General features: G+C 42.7%; 1 protein-coding gene across 1 annotated transcript in view; it reads left to right on the top strand.

Moving 5' to 3' along the window:
• Positions 1-13437, top strand: part of SLC23A3 (solute carrier family 23 member 3) — a 40928-nt gene that overhangs the window by 12010 nt on the left and 15481 nt on the right. Inside the window, exons 3-5 of the mRNA XM_068247398.1 lie at positions 4363-4457; positions 10098-10171; positions 13080-13261. Coding sequence (XP_068103499.1) covers positions 4363-4457; positions 10098-10171; positions 13080-13261 — 351 coding nt within the window. The remainder of the gene's footprint in view (positions 1-4362; positions 4458-10097; positions 10172-13079; positions 13262-13437) is intronic.

Below are 13437 nucleotides of genomic sequence, written 5' to 3'. Positions count from 1 at the left end.
CTTCACCCCGAAGGGGTTTTTACCCTAACGGACAAGAGCGATTTTCACCTTTCAGTGCTAATCCCTTTCATTTGCCGATAGCTTAATCAATACTAATAACAATGAAATGATCTATATCTTGTTTTATTTCACCACCAATTGGACTTTTTGTGGTTGATATTTGTTTTCAGTAATTACTTTATTTTCTATGCATTTTAAAGGGAAAAACAAGGAAAAAATTAAAAAATACACTATTTCTCCTATATTACCCCCTATAGTTTTAATATAAACACTGCTACTGTACATAAAACCCACACATTTTATCTGCCTATTTGTACTGGTTATCACAAGATTTTAATTATGTCCCTAGTACAAAGTATGGTGACAATTTAGTATTTGGAACTAAAGGTGTATTTTTTCTATGGTGTTTTTTTTTCCACTATTTTCACGTGCACGCGCGCAGGAATGCAGGTGCACACGCGGGAGCAGCACTGTTTGACTTATAAAAACGTCCTAGAGCCGTTAAGAGGCGTTAGCAGGACGTTTTTATAAGTCAGCTTGTCATTAAGTGGTTAATTAACAGGAACGCATAAGTCAGCTTGTCATTAAGTGGTTAATTAACAGGAACGCACTTCCCATTCATTAATCTAAAGGTGCGTACACACATGCGACTATAGTCGTTTGTAACGATCGTTCCCCGATCTTTACCAACGACGATCGTTACAAAAAACGAACCACCGACTATTAAGGCAAACGACGAACGAGCCAAATCGCTACAAAAGAAAGTTCTGTCTCGGCGGATTTTAACCAACGACGATCGTTTGCAAAAGTAGTACATCGTTGGAAACGATCGTTCGTACTAGGCTTGACATGCGCATTTCACTATTTCTCCATGGAACTTCTCATTTTTATGCGCAGGCGCAATAGTTGCTTTCTGTGATGTAACGTTCGTTCTAACGATCAGATCGTTACACACATTTTAAAACTACCTTTACTTAGGTCGTTCTTTCATCAATTAAAAGTTCGTTCGTCGTTCTTAACGAACGATCGTTGTCGCATGTGTGTACGTAGCATAAGTCTCCGTTAAGTCAGCTTGTCATTAAGTGGTTAATTAACAGGAACGCACTTCCCATTCATTAATCTAAGTCTCTGATTCAATGAATGCCAGCATCTATGAGATGCCTGCATTCATTGTATCTTCCTGTTGTTACTTTGCCATGCATTACTTCCGATTCATGTCCTTACCTACGTGAATCGGAATAATGACTGAGGACATATTGTGGCCAAAAAGTAAATGACACCAAAATCCACTTTTATTTAATAAAAATCCCAACACTGACTTTTATAATTAACTTTTTTCCTTCACACACCCTCCCATAGTACCCAAACTTTTTTTTTGTATAGGGGAAAAAAATACATAAAAAATATATAAAAGTAGTTACCTTAGGGACTGAACTTTTTTTAATATTTATGTCAAGCAGGTATATTACTGTTAATTTTTAATTTACAGGCTTGTAATTAGTGATGAACGCAAAACTGAAAAAGTGCACCTTTATTTCCAAATAAATATTGGCTCCATTATTGTACTAGGGACATTTTTTACACATTGCAATAACCGGGACAAATGGAGAGATCCAATCTCTTAGCGTCTAATGCTACTTCCTGTTTATCAGGAAGTAGCGTGTGGCACTTAGAGATAAAACCTCCGCGGTGGAACACATGAAGGTATGCCTGTGTTCCTGCCCGCCGCTGCTGCCACCTATTAATGCTGGAGGGGAACGCTGAGGGGAGAGCCTGAGGTGAGGGAGAGACGAGTGGCCCCCCTCCCCGCCGATGTAGGTGACCAATGCTCTCCCCTCATGCTGCGACCCCTCATGCCCCCCAAAACGGCCCTGGGCGGGCCCCCCTGTTGCTGCATGGCTTGCAACCCCTATTGTTACGCCACTTGATGCGGTGTGTCCGCCACACCGCATCGTTCCGCCAGAAATACGTAATAGCACGGAAGTATATTGTAAAAATACACTTCCACGCATGTGCGCTGAAACATTGCGTCAGTGATTTTTTAAATATCCCGCGTCGCCAGACTAAAATGACTTCCGGCCCGATGCAGATCGCAGCAGCTCGCCCCAGAAGACGCGAGGTGACGTAGTTTTGGACCTGCATCGGGGATACGGCTAAAACGTCACTTCGTGTTGTGTCGTACAGCGGAAGTATGAAAGTCTCCATATACTTTCATTGCCCGGCGGTGGGGTGCAGTAAAAATACCCCTCCACACCGCCCTGGACTGATCTGTTTGTAGAAAAAAAACAGGATTTTTTTTTTACCAGTTTTTGATGTGTGCAGTGTGCAACTAGCTTGATAATTTTAGCCATTGACCCTGAGGCTGGGTTTACACTTAATTTTTGCATTGCGATGCAGTGCGATGCTCCTGCCGCTCCGCATGACAAAAAATGTCCAAAGACCACTTGCATTGCCCCTAGCTCAGTGCATTAAGCGTGCTTGTGTCAGATGTGTGATTTAGATACTACTACAGCCAAAGAGATCAGCAGGACAGTCGGGCAATCTGTACTGTTTATGGCTAGTTCTACGCTTGAGGCGTCCTTCGTGGCGTGATGCAAACCTATGAACCTGCGGCAGAGTATGCCAACAGGGACACAGGCATAGACATAGGCATAGCGCGCCCCTCCCCCTCCCCCCCCCACACACGCACGCACGCACCTCGACCGATGACATACTCGTTTCTGGACAGGAAATAGGTGACTGGGATTACTGGGGTTTTCCATCGCATTTCCCTTGTTCTGCGGATTCACTCCACACTGCCGACGCCAAACTTTTTAAAAATTATGTGCCACCCACTGACTTACATTATTTCCACTGCTTCAATGCGGTAACACACTGTTGTCTCTGCGCTGGGCAAGCGGCGGATCTGACCCTTCCGGCACACTGCAACAGGCCGCAATATGTGTGCAAGCCACCATCCCTCTCAGTTCTGATGTCCTTTGACTATTCTCTTGGATTTTCTCTCTATTGTCAGCCTCCTCTTTCCTATGTAGCAACTCTTCTTTTATGTTCAGGTTCCCTCTTGAGGTACTGCTGCCCAAGGCCCATGCCTTTTGGGGCCTTTTCAGAAATCTGGCCCTGACCCTTCTCTCACCCTCCACAGAACCAACAAGTGAAAAAGGGTTTGAGAAGTTTTTGTGGAATCTGCTGTTCAGCCTTACATTCTACATCTCTCGCCACTCATTCCAAATCAATGCATCTGCCTGTAGAACCCAGCCTTTGGATTTGGTATAGCCAGTCCCAGCCACCCAGCAGGCCCAACACTCCTGCAACTCACTCAACCTGTTTATTGTTTCCCCGTGTCACTATGATACGTCTCACATACCTTGTGATATATGTGGTACTCTCTTTACAAGTTATTTTTTCTTTCGTTAGTGTTTAGCACCAGTTTGCTTTGGCTCATTACTAGTAATATTCTCTTTTCTCCGGTTTCATCTCAGTTGAGGTATCTATTCTGTTTTTTTATGTGTCATCAAAACCAAAGGATAATGAATCATACAGCTAACATAATTTGAAGAAGACATATTTATTGAACAACAGTTACCAAAGCAGTCTGCCAGGCTGTGTTGAGGCAGGGTCCTTCTGGATCTATCCTGCCCAAGACCTTCTCACGTGACCCAGCTCTTGCTAAAGACCTTGTCACTTGACCCAGCTCCTGTCCAAGACCATCTCACCTGACCCAGCTTCTGCCCAAGACCATCTCACCTGACCCAGCTTCTGCCCAAGAACACTTGACTCAGCTTCTGCCCAAGACCATCTCACCTGACCCAGCTTCTGCCCAAGACCATCTCACCTGACCCAGCTCTTGCTCAAGACCATCTCACCTGACCCAGCTCTTGTCCAAGACCATCTCACCTGACCCAGCTCTTGCCCAAGACCATCTCACCTGACCAAGCTTCTGCCCAAGACCATCTCACCTGACCTAGCTCTTGCCAAGACCATCTCACTTGACCCAGCTTCTGCCCAAGACCATCTCACCTGACCCAGCTCCTTCCCAAGAACATAGCACCTGATGTAGCTCCTGTCCAAGACCATCTTATCTGACCCAGCTCCTGCCCAAGACCATCTCACCTGCCCAAGACCATCTTGCCCGACCCAGGATCTGCCCAGGAGGACCATCTCACCAAACCAAGCTCCTGCCCAAGACCATCTTGCCCAACCCAGCTCTTGCCCAAGACCATCTCACCAGGCCAAGCTACTGTCCAAGACCATCTCACCCTACTACTACATAGATTTGGTAAGATTGAACAATCAATATTGTATCATTAGTAGGCACCTTTTAAGGGATCTGATTTTTCTCACATACTGTCCCTTTTTATTCAGGCTGCCTCTGCTGCAAACACCAACTTTTGAACTCCTGATTCCAGCTATAATCCTGAGCAGGCACTCCGCAGCCAACAGCACCAGCCCTGGGATTGGTGAGTCCATTCATTAGGAGATCCAGAACTAGCGGATCTGCTAGAAATGGTTGAAAGCCTTGTAACAATAAAAAAAAATCCTTATGCGAAGCTACTGCTGGCTACTTTAGCACTACTCTGTACTATTCTGCATAACGGAAAACGCATGCAAAATTGCATACGTTGTAAGTCTGGGCCAAACGAAAGTCACATTAGTGTGCATTTTCCAATGCGATTTTATGTCCATTTTAAAATCACACTGCAAGTTCCTTCTTTCCGCATACTGCAAATCACATGAGAAACAGTTTTCCATGGGAAATCAAAAATGCGTTTCATCTTTTACCGCCACAGTTTACTTTAAATAATTTTTCCCCACACAAAAGTCATCATGTTGGATGATGCTGTGCAGTGTACATCCTGCAACATGTATGCATGCCTTGATCAGCGGATTGAGGGTTGCCCTGGGTGTGTGCGTGTTGCTCAGTTAGAGGCGGAAGTCGCAGAGCTAAATAAGCATCTCGCAACACTGAGAAGCATACACAACATGGAGAAGAGCTTGGATCTCACGATCCAGACACTGGATGGAACCGTTGAAGATGAGGAGGGTGGAGTACAGCCGGATCAAGAAGCAGAGGCAGCCGCTAGTTGGGTCACAGTTAGAAGGGGTAGGGGAAAAAGTGGCAGGGAGGCTAGTCCCGAGTTGTCCCTCACTAATAAGTATGCTTGTTTGCGTAATATTGGGGAGGATGATTCAGGAGTAGCAATGCTGCAGCAGGATGTGCTCCTTAGCAACCAAGGGGCAGACTGCTGTAACGAGAAAGGGAATAGGAGTGCAGCTAAGGCTAGACAGGTACTGGTGGTAGGGGATTCAATTATTAGGCGCACAGATAGGGTAATCTGTCGAAGAAACCATGAATGCCGTACAGTCTGTTGCCTCCCGGGTGCTCGGGTTCGGCATGTAGCGGAAAGAATTGACAGATTACTGGGTGGGGCTGGGGAAGACCCGGCTGTCATGGTACACATTGGCACCAATGACAAAGTTAGTGGGAGATGGAAGGTCCTCAAAAAGGATTTTCAGGTACTTGGAGATAAACTTAAAGCAAGGACCTCCAAGGTGGTGTTTTCTGAAATACTGCCAGTGCCACGTGCTACATCTGAGAGACAGAGGGAGCTTAGGGAGTTAAATAAGTGGCTGAGAAATTGGTGTAGGAAGGAAGGGTTTGGGTTCCTGGAGAACTGGGCAGACTTTGCAGTCGGCTACAGGTTCTACAGCAGGGATGGGCTGCACCTTAATGGGGAGGGTGCAGCTGCATTGGGGGAGAAGATGGCTAAACGGTTGGAGGAGATTTTAAACTAGGATCTGGGGGGAGGCGGGAGGATAAAGTCTCAATACGTAGACAAGATGAGGTAAAAAGACAGTGGGAACCTATCATTATGGAGGGTGGAGAGGGGGGTGGGGACAGTGTAAAGATTAAGGAGGTTGGTGAAAATTCAAGTAGCCAATTTCATGTAAACAAAATTGGTAAATGTGGTGGTAAAAATATCAAGTGCATGGTAACCAATGCTCGGAGCCTTGCAAATAAAATAGACGAACTAGAGTTCATTCTGAATGACAAAGGCTAAGACATTGTGGGAATAACCGAGACATGGATGGATAAAAGCCATGACTGGATAGCTAATTTAAAAGGATACAATGTGTTTAGGAGGGATAGGACAGGGAAAAAAGGTGGAGGGGTTTGTCTCTTTGTTAAGAATTCTCTTACAGCTGTCCTCAACGATGAGATGGAAGAAGATTGCGAAGATGTGGAGTCCGTTTGGGTAAATATTCATGGTGGAAATAAAAGTTGCCAATTGCTTATTGGGGTATGCTACAGGCCACCTCTTATTAATGAAGCTGCAGAACTGCGATTACTACAGCAGATTGAAAAAGCTGCAGGTAAAAATGAGGTCATATTTATGGGCGACTTCAACTTTCCAGACATTGACTGGAGTATTGAGGCTACCCATTCTGGTAAAAGCAGCAGATTTCTGGCAGCACTACAGGACAATTACTTGACTCAAATGGTAACTGAACCAACTAGGGGGCATGCGTTACTGGATCTGATCATTTCTAATAGACCAGATAATGTATCAAATGTGCAGGTTCAAGAACATTTGGGAAATAGTGATCACAACATGATAACGTTTGATCTGGTGACTGATAGGCCACGGGGCAGCGGGACCACTAAAACTATGAATTTTAGAAAAGCAAAGTTCACTCAAATTAGGCAGGCACTACGTTTGGTGAACTGGGATAATGTACTACAAGGGGACGACACTGAAGGGAAATGGCAAGCTTTTAAACTTATACTCAATCAATACTGTAGTATGTATATCCCATATGGAAACAAAATGTCTAGGAATAAAAAAAGGCCTCTATGGATGAATAGAAAGGTTAAAGATAAAATGAAGAGGAAAAAGAATGCCTATAAGGTCTTAAAACAGGAGGGGGCCGAGGCTGCACTAAGCAATTATAAGGAGTGCAATAAAAATTGTAAAAAAGAAATTAGGCAGGCAAAGATTGAAGCTGAAAAACAAATCGCTAAGGATATCAAATCTAACCCAAAAAAGTTTTACAAGTACATTAACTCTAAAAAAAGAAAGGTTGACTGTATAGGACTCCTAAAGGATGAGGATGGGAACTCAATGGTGGATGACCAAGGTAAGGCAGAGTTATTAAATGCTTTCTTTGCTTCTGTCTTCACAAAAGAAACAGCACTGTTGCAAACTACAGAGGCAGAAGAGTCTCAATCTTCTAACTGTAATATTAAATACTTAACGCAGGAAGAAGTGAAGGCAAGACTAAATAAATTAAAAATAGACAAGGCACCTGGCCCGGATGGCATGCATCCTCGGGTCCTAAGGGAATTAAGTTCAGTTATAGATAAACCCCTTTATCTTATCTTTTGTGACTCTCTTGCAACTGGCAGAGTCCCAGTGGATTGGCGTACAGCCCACGTTTTCCCATTATTTAAGAAGGGCAAAAAATCTGATCCAGGAAATTATAGACCTGTAAGTTTAACATCAGTTGTATGCAAACTATTTGAGGGGTTACTAAGAGATACTATACATGACTTCATAGTAGAAAATAATCTTATTTCTCAGCATCAACATGGGTTTACTAAAGACAGGTCCTGTTTGGCTAACATGCTCAGCTTTTATGAGGTAATGAATGCTAATATGGATATTGGGAATGCTGTAGATGTGATATACTTGGACTTTGCAAAGGCCTTCGACACTGTTCCCCACAAAAGTCTGGTGCAAAAGTTGAGGATGCAAGGACTGGGGAAGAGTCTGTGTTCATGGATAGGGAACTGGCTAATGGACAGAAAACAAAGAGTTGTGGTCAATGGATCGTACTCAAAATGGGAGACTGTTAGCAGTGGGGTCCCACAGGGGTCTGTTCTGGGTCCAGTGCTCTTCAATTTATTTATTAATGACCTAGTAGATGCAGTAGTGAGCAATGTTGCTATTTTTGCAGATGATACAAAATTGTGCAGAATCATCAACTCTCAGGAAGATAGTGTCATATTGCAACAGGATCTGGATAGGATGGCTATATGGGCACATACATGGCAGATGAAATTCAATGTTGACAAATGTAAGGTCATGCATTTTGGACGTACTAATGGTCTAGCACCATACAAAATAAATGGAATACAGTTGGGGACATCAAACTTGGAGAAGGACTTAGGAGTACTCATTGACAACAAGTTAAATAATCGTACTCAATGCCAAGCAGCTGCAGCTAAAGCTAACAAAATTTTGGGATGCATTAAAAGGGAAATAAAAACTCGAGATGCTAGCATAATATTGCCCCTGTTTAACTCTCTAGTAAGGCCACATCTGGAATATGGAATACAGTTCTGGGCACCACATTACAAAAAAGATATTGCAGTTTTAGAGCAGGTGCAGAGACGAGCAACAAAATTGATGCGTGGGATGGAAGGTCTCACTTATCGAGAAAGGTTAGATAAACTGGGTTTATTTAGTCTAGAGAAAAGACGCCTTAGAGGGGATCTAATTAACATGTATAAATACATGGGCAATATAATACCTTGGCGGATGAGCTTTTTGTCCCTAGGCCTTCTCAAAGGACTAGAGGACATGATCTGCGCATGGAGGAAAAACCTTTTAACCATTTATTTAGGAAAGGGTTCTTTACAGTAAGAGTGATTAAGATGTGGAATGCATTGCCACAGGAAGTCGTTATGGCAAACTCTATACCTGCATTTAAAGGGGGCTTAGATGCTTTCCTTGCGTTGAAAGACATCCATGGCTACAATTACTAGGTAATGCCTAATGATGTTGATCCAGGGATTTTATCTGATTGCCATCTGGAGTCGGGAAGGAATTTTTCCCTTTAGGGGCTAATTGGACCATGCCTTGTAAGGGTTTTTTCGCCTTCCTCTGGATCAACAGGGATATGTGAGGGAGCAGGCTGGTGTTGTACTTTATACTGGTTGAACTCGATGGACGTATGTCTTTTTTCAACCAAAATAACTATGTAACTATGTAACTATGCATGCATTTAAAGGGTTTTTGTAATAAATGCATCTGATACTGTGTTTTTCCTCTTTTTAAAAAAATGCAAAACGCATAAAAAAGCAAACACATACAAAAAATGCAAATGCAGAATCAGGGCTCTTTCCCAATGAAAACCCCCTTTTATTTATTTCTTTGTTTTGCAATCTGACGGGTGTATGGCAATTACGATGCATTTGCAATTTCCGACGGGAGAACAAACCAGGCGGGATAATATTTATAATTGGTGATTCATGAATAAATTGCATAGCCGCGCAATTGTTATGTGATTGTTCTGCACGCCTATACTTTGTATGGGAGCTCAAGTGCCCAAAAAATGCAGCAGTCACAACCAGAGCAGGATCTACCAGGCAACCTAGGCAGGTGCCTGGGGCCTAGTGAGTATCAAGGGGCCCACCCGCCACCTTCTCTGACAATCAATCAATCAATAATTTCTGATCATTCATATGAAGAAATGTTCGTAATTGATTGTTCATCAAATTGTATCGTTAGTGTCCACCATAAAGTTAAACATGCCAAAGCTTAAAAGATACCCGAAGTGACATGTGACATGATGAGATAGACATGTGTATGTACAGTGCCTGGCACACAAATAACTATGCTGTGTTCCTTTTTTTCTTTCTCTGCCTAAAAGAGTTAAATATCAGGTATGTAAGTGGCTGACTCAGTCCTGACTCAGACAGGAAATGGACTACAGTGTGACCCTCACTGGTAAGAAATTCCAACTACAAAACACTTTCCTAGCAGAAAATGGCTTCTGAGAGCAAGAAAAAGATAAAAAGGGGAATTTCTTAACAGTGAGGGTCACACTGTAGTCACTTCCTGTCTGAGTCAGGACTGAGTCAGCCACTTACATACCTGATATTTAACTCTTTCAGGCAGAGAAAGAAAAAAAGGAACACAGCATAGATATATGTGTGCTAGGCACTTCGGGTATCCTTTAATAGTAAAATAATTACTTCAGCATTATTGCAAAATTTGCAGCTTCAAATGTGTTACAGCTTGCAAATATTAGTCAAAAAGTTTAAACATTAATAAAAAAAACAAATCTTTTTGTGACTCTCTGTTTCTGTTAAGATTTCCTGGGAGGAGAGAATTGCACCGGAGCAGATTGTGGGCAGGTGCAGAATGGCATCCAGCCAATCAGAGAGGTCGGTAAGACCACAGCAGTGATAAAATTGTCACCATCGCACTGATCAATAAAGGCTATGCTAATACACCTATAAGGTATAGTCAGCAAGATACAGATCATTCCAAAGTAATGAAAAGATTATGCAAATTCTCTATGCAAATTTTGTATGCAGCTTGAAAATGGACCGATTGAAACCCACCAACATGGAATTGGATTTCTCCATTGTCAAGCTACATACATTTGCATACATAACTTGCATAATCCTATGAAAACTTTATGTGGCACAGATGAGTATGCATTTTGCAGCTCAAGGCCACTTTATCGGGTAAATAAAGTACCAGATAGGTAGCCTGGTGGACCTTGGGGCACTCCAAACTCCACCATGCTACCTATCTGGCCCTTTACAGACAAGATGAAGCGGCCCTGTGCTGCGAAACACGTAGTTCCCAGTGCTGAATACAATTTATTTTGCTATTTTGCTATATATGTTACAGGCAAAGTACGAAATCAGGCATTCTATAGAATGCCTGAAGCGATTAGGCAAAGTACGAAATGTCTGTTTCGTTACGTACTTTGCCTAGGCATTCTATAAAATGCCTGAAGTCGTTCAGGCAAAGTGTAGAATACCCGGTTCTCTATAGAATTCCTGCTTTTTTCACACTTTGACTGTAACAGCTGCAATACCTATGCTGTCAGTGAGGCTAGTGATGATGATGATGGGTGCATGCATGCTGATATTTACTGTTTGTGGAAATGCTGAGCCTTCAGGTGCTGCCAGGGGGAGCCCATGAGCACGAAAGAGGAGAGAAAATCTGGACATCATGTGCAGGGGATTTGGCAGTTGAAGGCTAGTGAGGGGGAGGAGCCTGAAAAGCCATGATGCAGCAAAAAAAAAAAAAAGAAAGTTTAGAGTCATGATACAATACTCTACTTGCAGCAAGAAATAAGTAACAAAAAACAGACATTTCTCACTTTGCTGAACCCGTCTGGCAAAGTACGTAACAGAAACAGACATTTCGTACTTTTCCTAAAATGGTCAGGCATTCTATAGAATGCCTGAATTTCGTACTGTAACATATTCATGAATCAACTTTCTGAAGGTAGGCCAACCTTCCATTTCAAATTTTTTTTGTTGTATTATATTTTATGGGTGCATTCATTATTCTATTAATCACTTCACATAGTAATTATCCCAGCAGCCTCTCTTCATTTTATTCTATGTCGCACACTTTCCATATAAGTATGTACAGTGCTGCCCATAATTATTTATACCCCTGGCTAATTTTGACTTAACGTTACTTTTATTCAACCAGTAAGTAATTTGCTGATGAGAAATTACATAAGATAATATGATGATGCACAAGAGGCATTATTGTGGGAAACCAAACATTTCTCAGCTTTTATTTACATTTGAGCAAAAAGTGTCCAGTTCAAAATTATTCATACCCTTCTCAATAATCAATACAAAAGCCTTTATTGGCTATTACAGCAATCAACGCTTCCTATAATTGCAGACCAGCTTTTTGCATGTCTCTACAGGTAGTTTTGCCCATTCATCTTTAGCAATGAGCTCCAAATCTTTCAGGTTGGAGGGTCTTCTTGCCATCATCCTGATCTTTAGCTCCCTCCACAGAATCTCAATTGGATTTATGTCAGGGCTCTGGCTGGGCCACTCCAAAACGTTAATGTTGTTGTCTGTTAACCATTTCTTCACCACTTTTGCTGTGTGTTTTGGGCCATTTTTATGCTGAAATGTCCACTGGTGACTAAGGCCAAGTTTCTCTGTAGACTGCCTGATGTCGTTGAAAATCCTCACATATTTCTCTTTTTTCATGGGGCCGTTTACTGTGAATAGGTTTCCTGGTCATTGGCTGAAAACCACCCCCAAAGCACTCCGGTTCCCACCACCATGTTTGACAGTGGGGATGGTGTTCTTTGGGTTAAAGGCTTCTCCTTTTTTACGCCAAATGAAGGAAACATCATTGTGACCAACAAAAACATTTTTGTTTCATCTGACCACAACACAGAAGACCAGAAGTTTTCTTCTTTGTCCAGATGAACATTTGCAAAAGCCAAGCAAGCTTTTGTGTGCCTTATCTGGAGAAGTGGCGTCCTCCTTGGTCTGCATCCCTGGAACCCATCAGTGTGCAGTGTCCGTTGGATTGTCTGTCTTGAGCTATTGCCACCAGCAGAGACCTGATTCACAAGGATGGACTTGGCGGTGATCCTTGGATTCTTTTTCACCTCTCTCACTATCCTCCTGGCCAGAACAGGTGTCACTTTTGGCTTCTGACCACGTCCTCTGAGATTTTCCACAGTGTGGACCATCTGTTGCACTGTAGCCACTGAAACTTGAAAACATTTAGAATTGGCCTTGTAGTCTTTTCGTGACTTGTGAGCAGCCACAATGCGCAGCTGCAGGTCATCATGGCGCTCCTTTGTCTTAGCCATGACTGTCCACAAACCGACTGCAGAGAGCTGCTGTTTTTCACCTGTTGAGTTGATTAAAACAGCTATTCCCAATTAATCAGGGTAATTTGAATGCTTTAGAACAGCTTGGAGTATTTGGAATGGTATAGAAGTTTGGATTTTTCCGCAGACTGTGACAGTTTGTGAAGGGTATGAATAATTTTGGACTGGACACTTTTTGCACAAATGTACTGTAAATAAAAGCTGAGAAATGTTTTTTTCCCCCCACAATAATGCCTCTTGTACATCGTCTTATTATCTTTTGGGAGACACCTATGTCATTTCCCATCAAAAAATGACTTGCTGGTTGAATAGAAGTAACTTTAAGTCAAAATTTGCGGTATGAATAATTATGGGCAGCACTGTAATAATGAATGATATAATAAAATAAACAATAGTATCTAATAGGCCTCTATTGGTAGGATTCAGTAACTGGACTGGCTTCCTTCTTTTCTCAGGTTTCAGGGGCTCTGGTCATCTCAGGAATATTTCAGATCCTCTCCGGGTTCTTCGGACTCTGGGGCTGGATCCTGCAGTTTTGTGGCCCTATGGTCATCGCACCGGCTCTCTCCATCATTGGTCTCTCTTGTTACAAACCGGCAGCTCTACTCTGTTCCTCCAACTGGGGCATCTCCATGGGGTGAGTTTCATCCTATACTGCAAGTAAATATTGAATGCAGAGTGCAACCATTCAAGCCTTCAAAGTCCCCTGGGGTTTCTAATGGGAGAATCCAGCAATGCTTTCCAGCCTGGAGGCGCCAATTGTGACACTGAGGTTTCTTTCAGAGAGACAGCTGAGGGTGGTGAATTCACCGC

Source organism: Hyperolius riggenbachi, chromosome 7 (assembly GCF_040937935.1).
Source record: "Hyperolius riggenbachi isolate aHypRig1 chromosome 7, aHypRig1.pri, whole genome shotgun sequence".
In the NCBI taxonomy this organism is placed as follows: Eukaryota; Metazoa; Chordata; class Amphibia; order Anura; family Hyperoliidae; genus Hyperolius; species Hyperolius riggenbachi.
The sequence above is the reverse complement of the archived record's forward strand: the minus strand, read 5'-3'. Positions and strand labels throughout refer to the sequence as shown.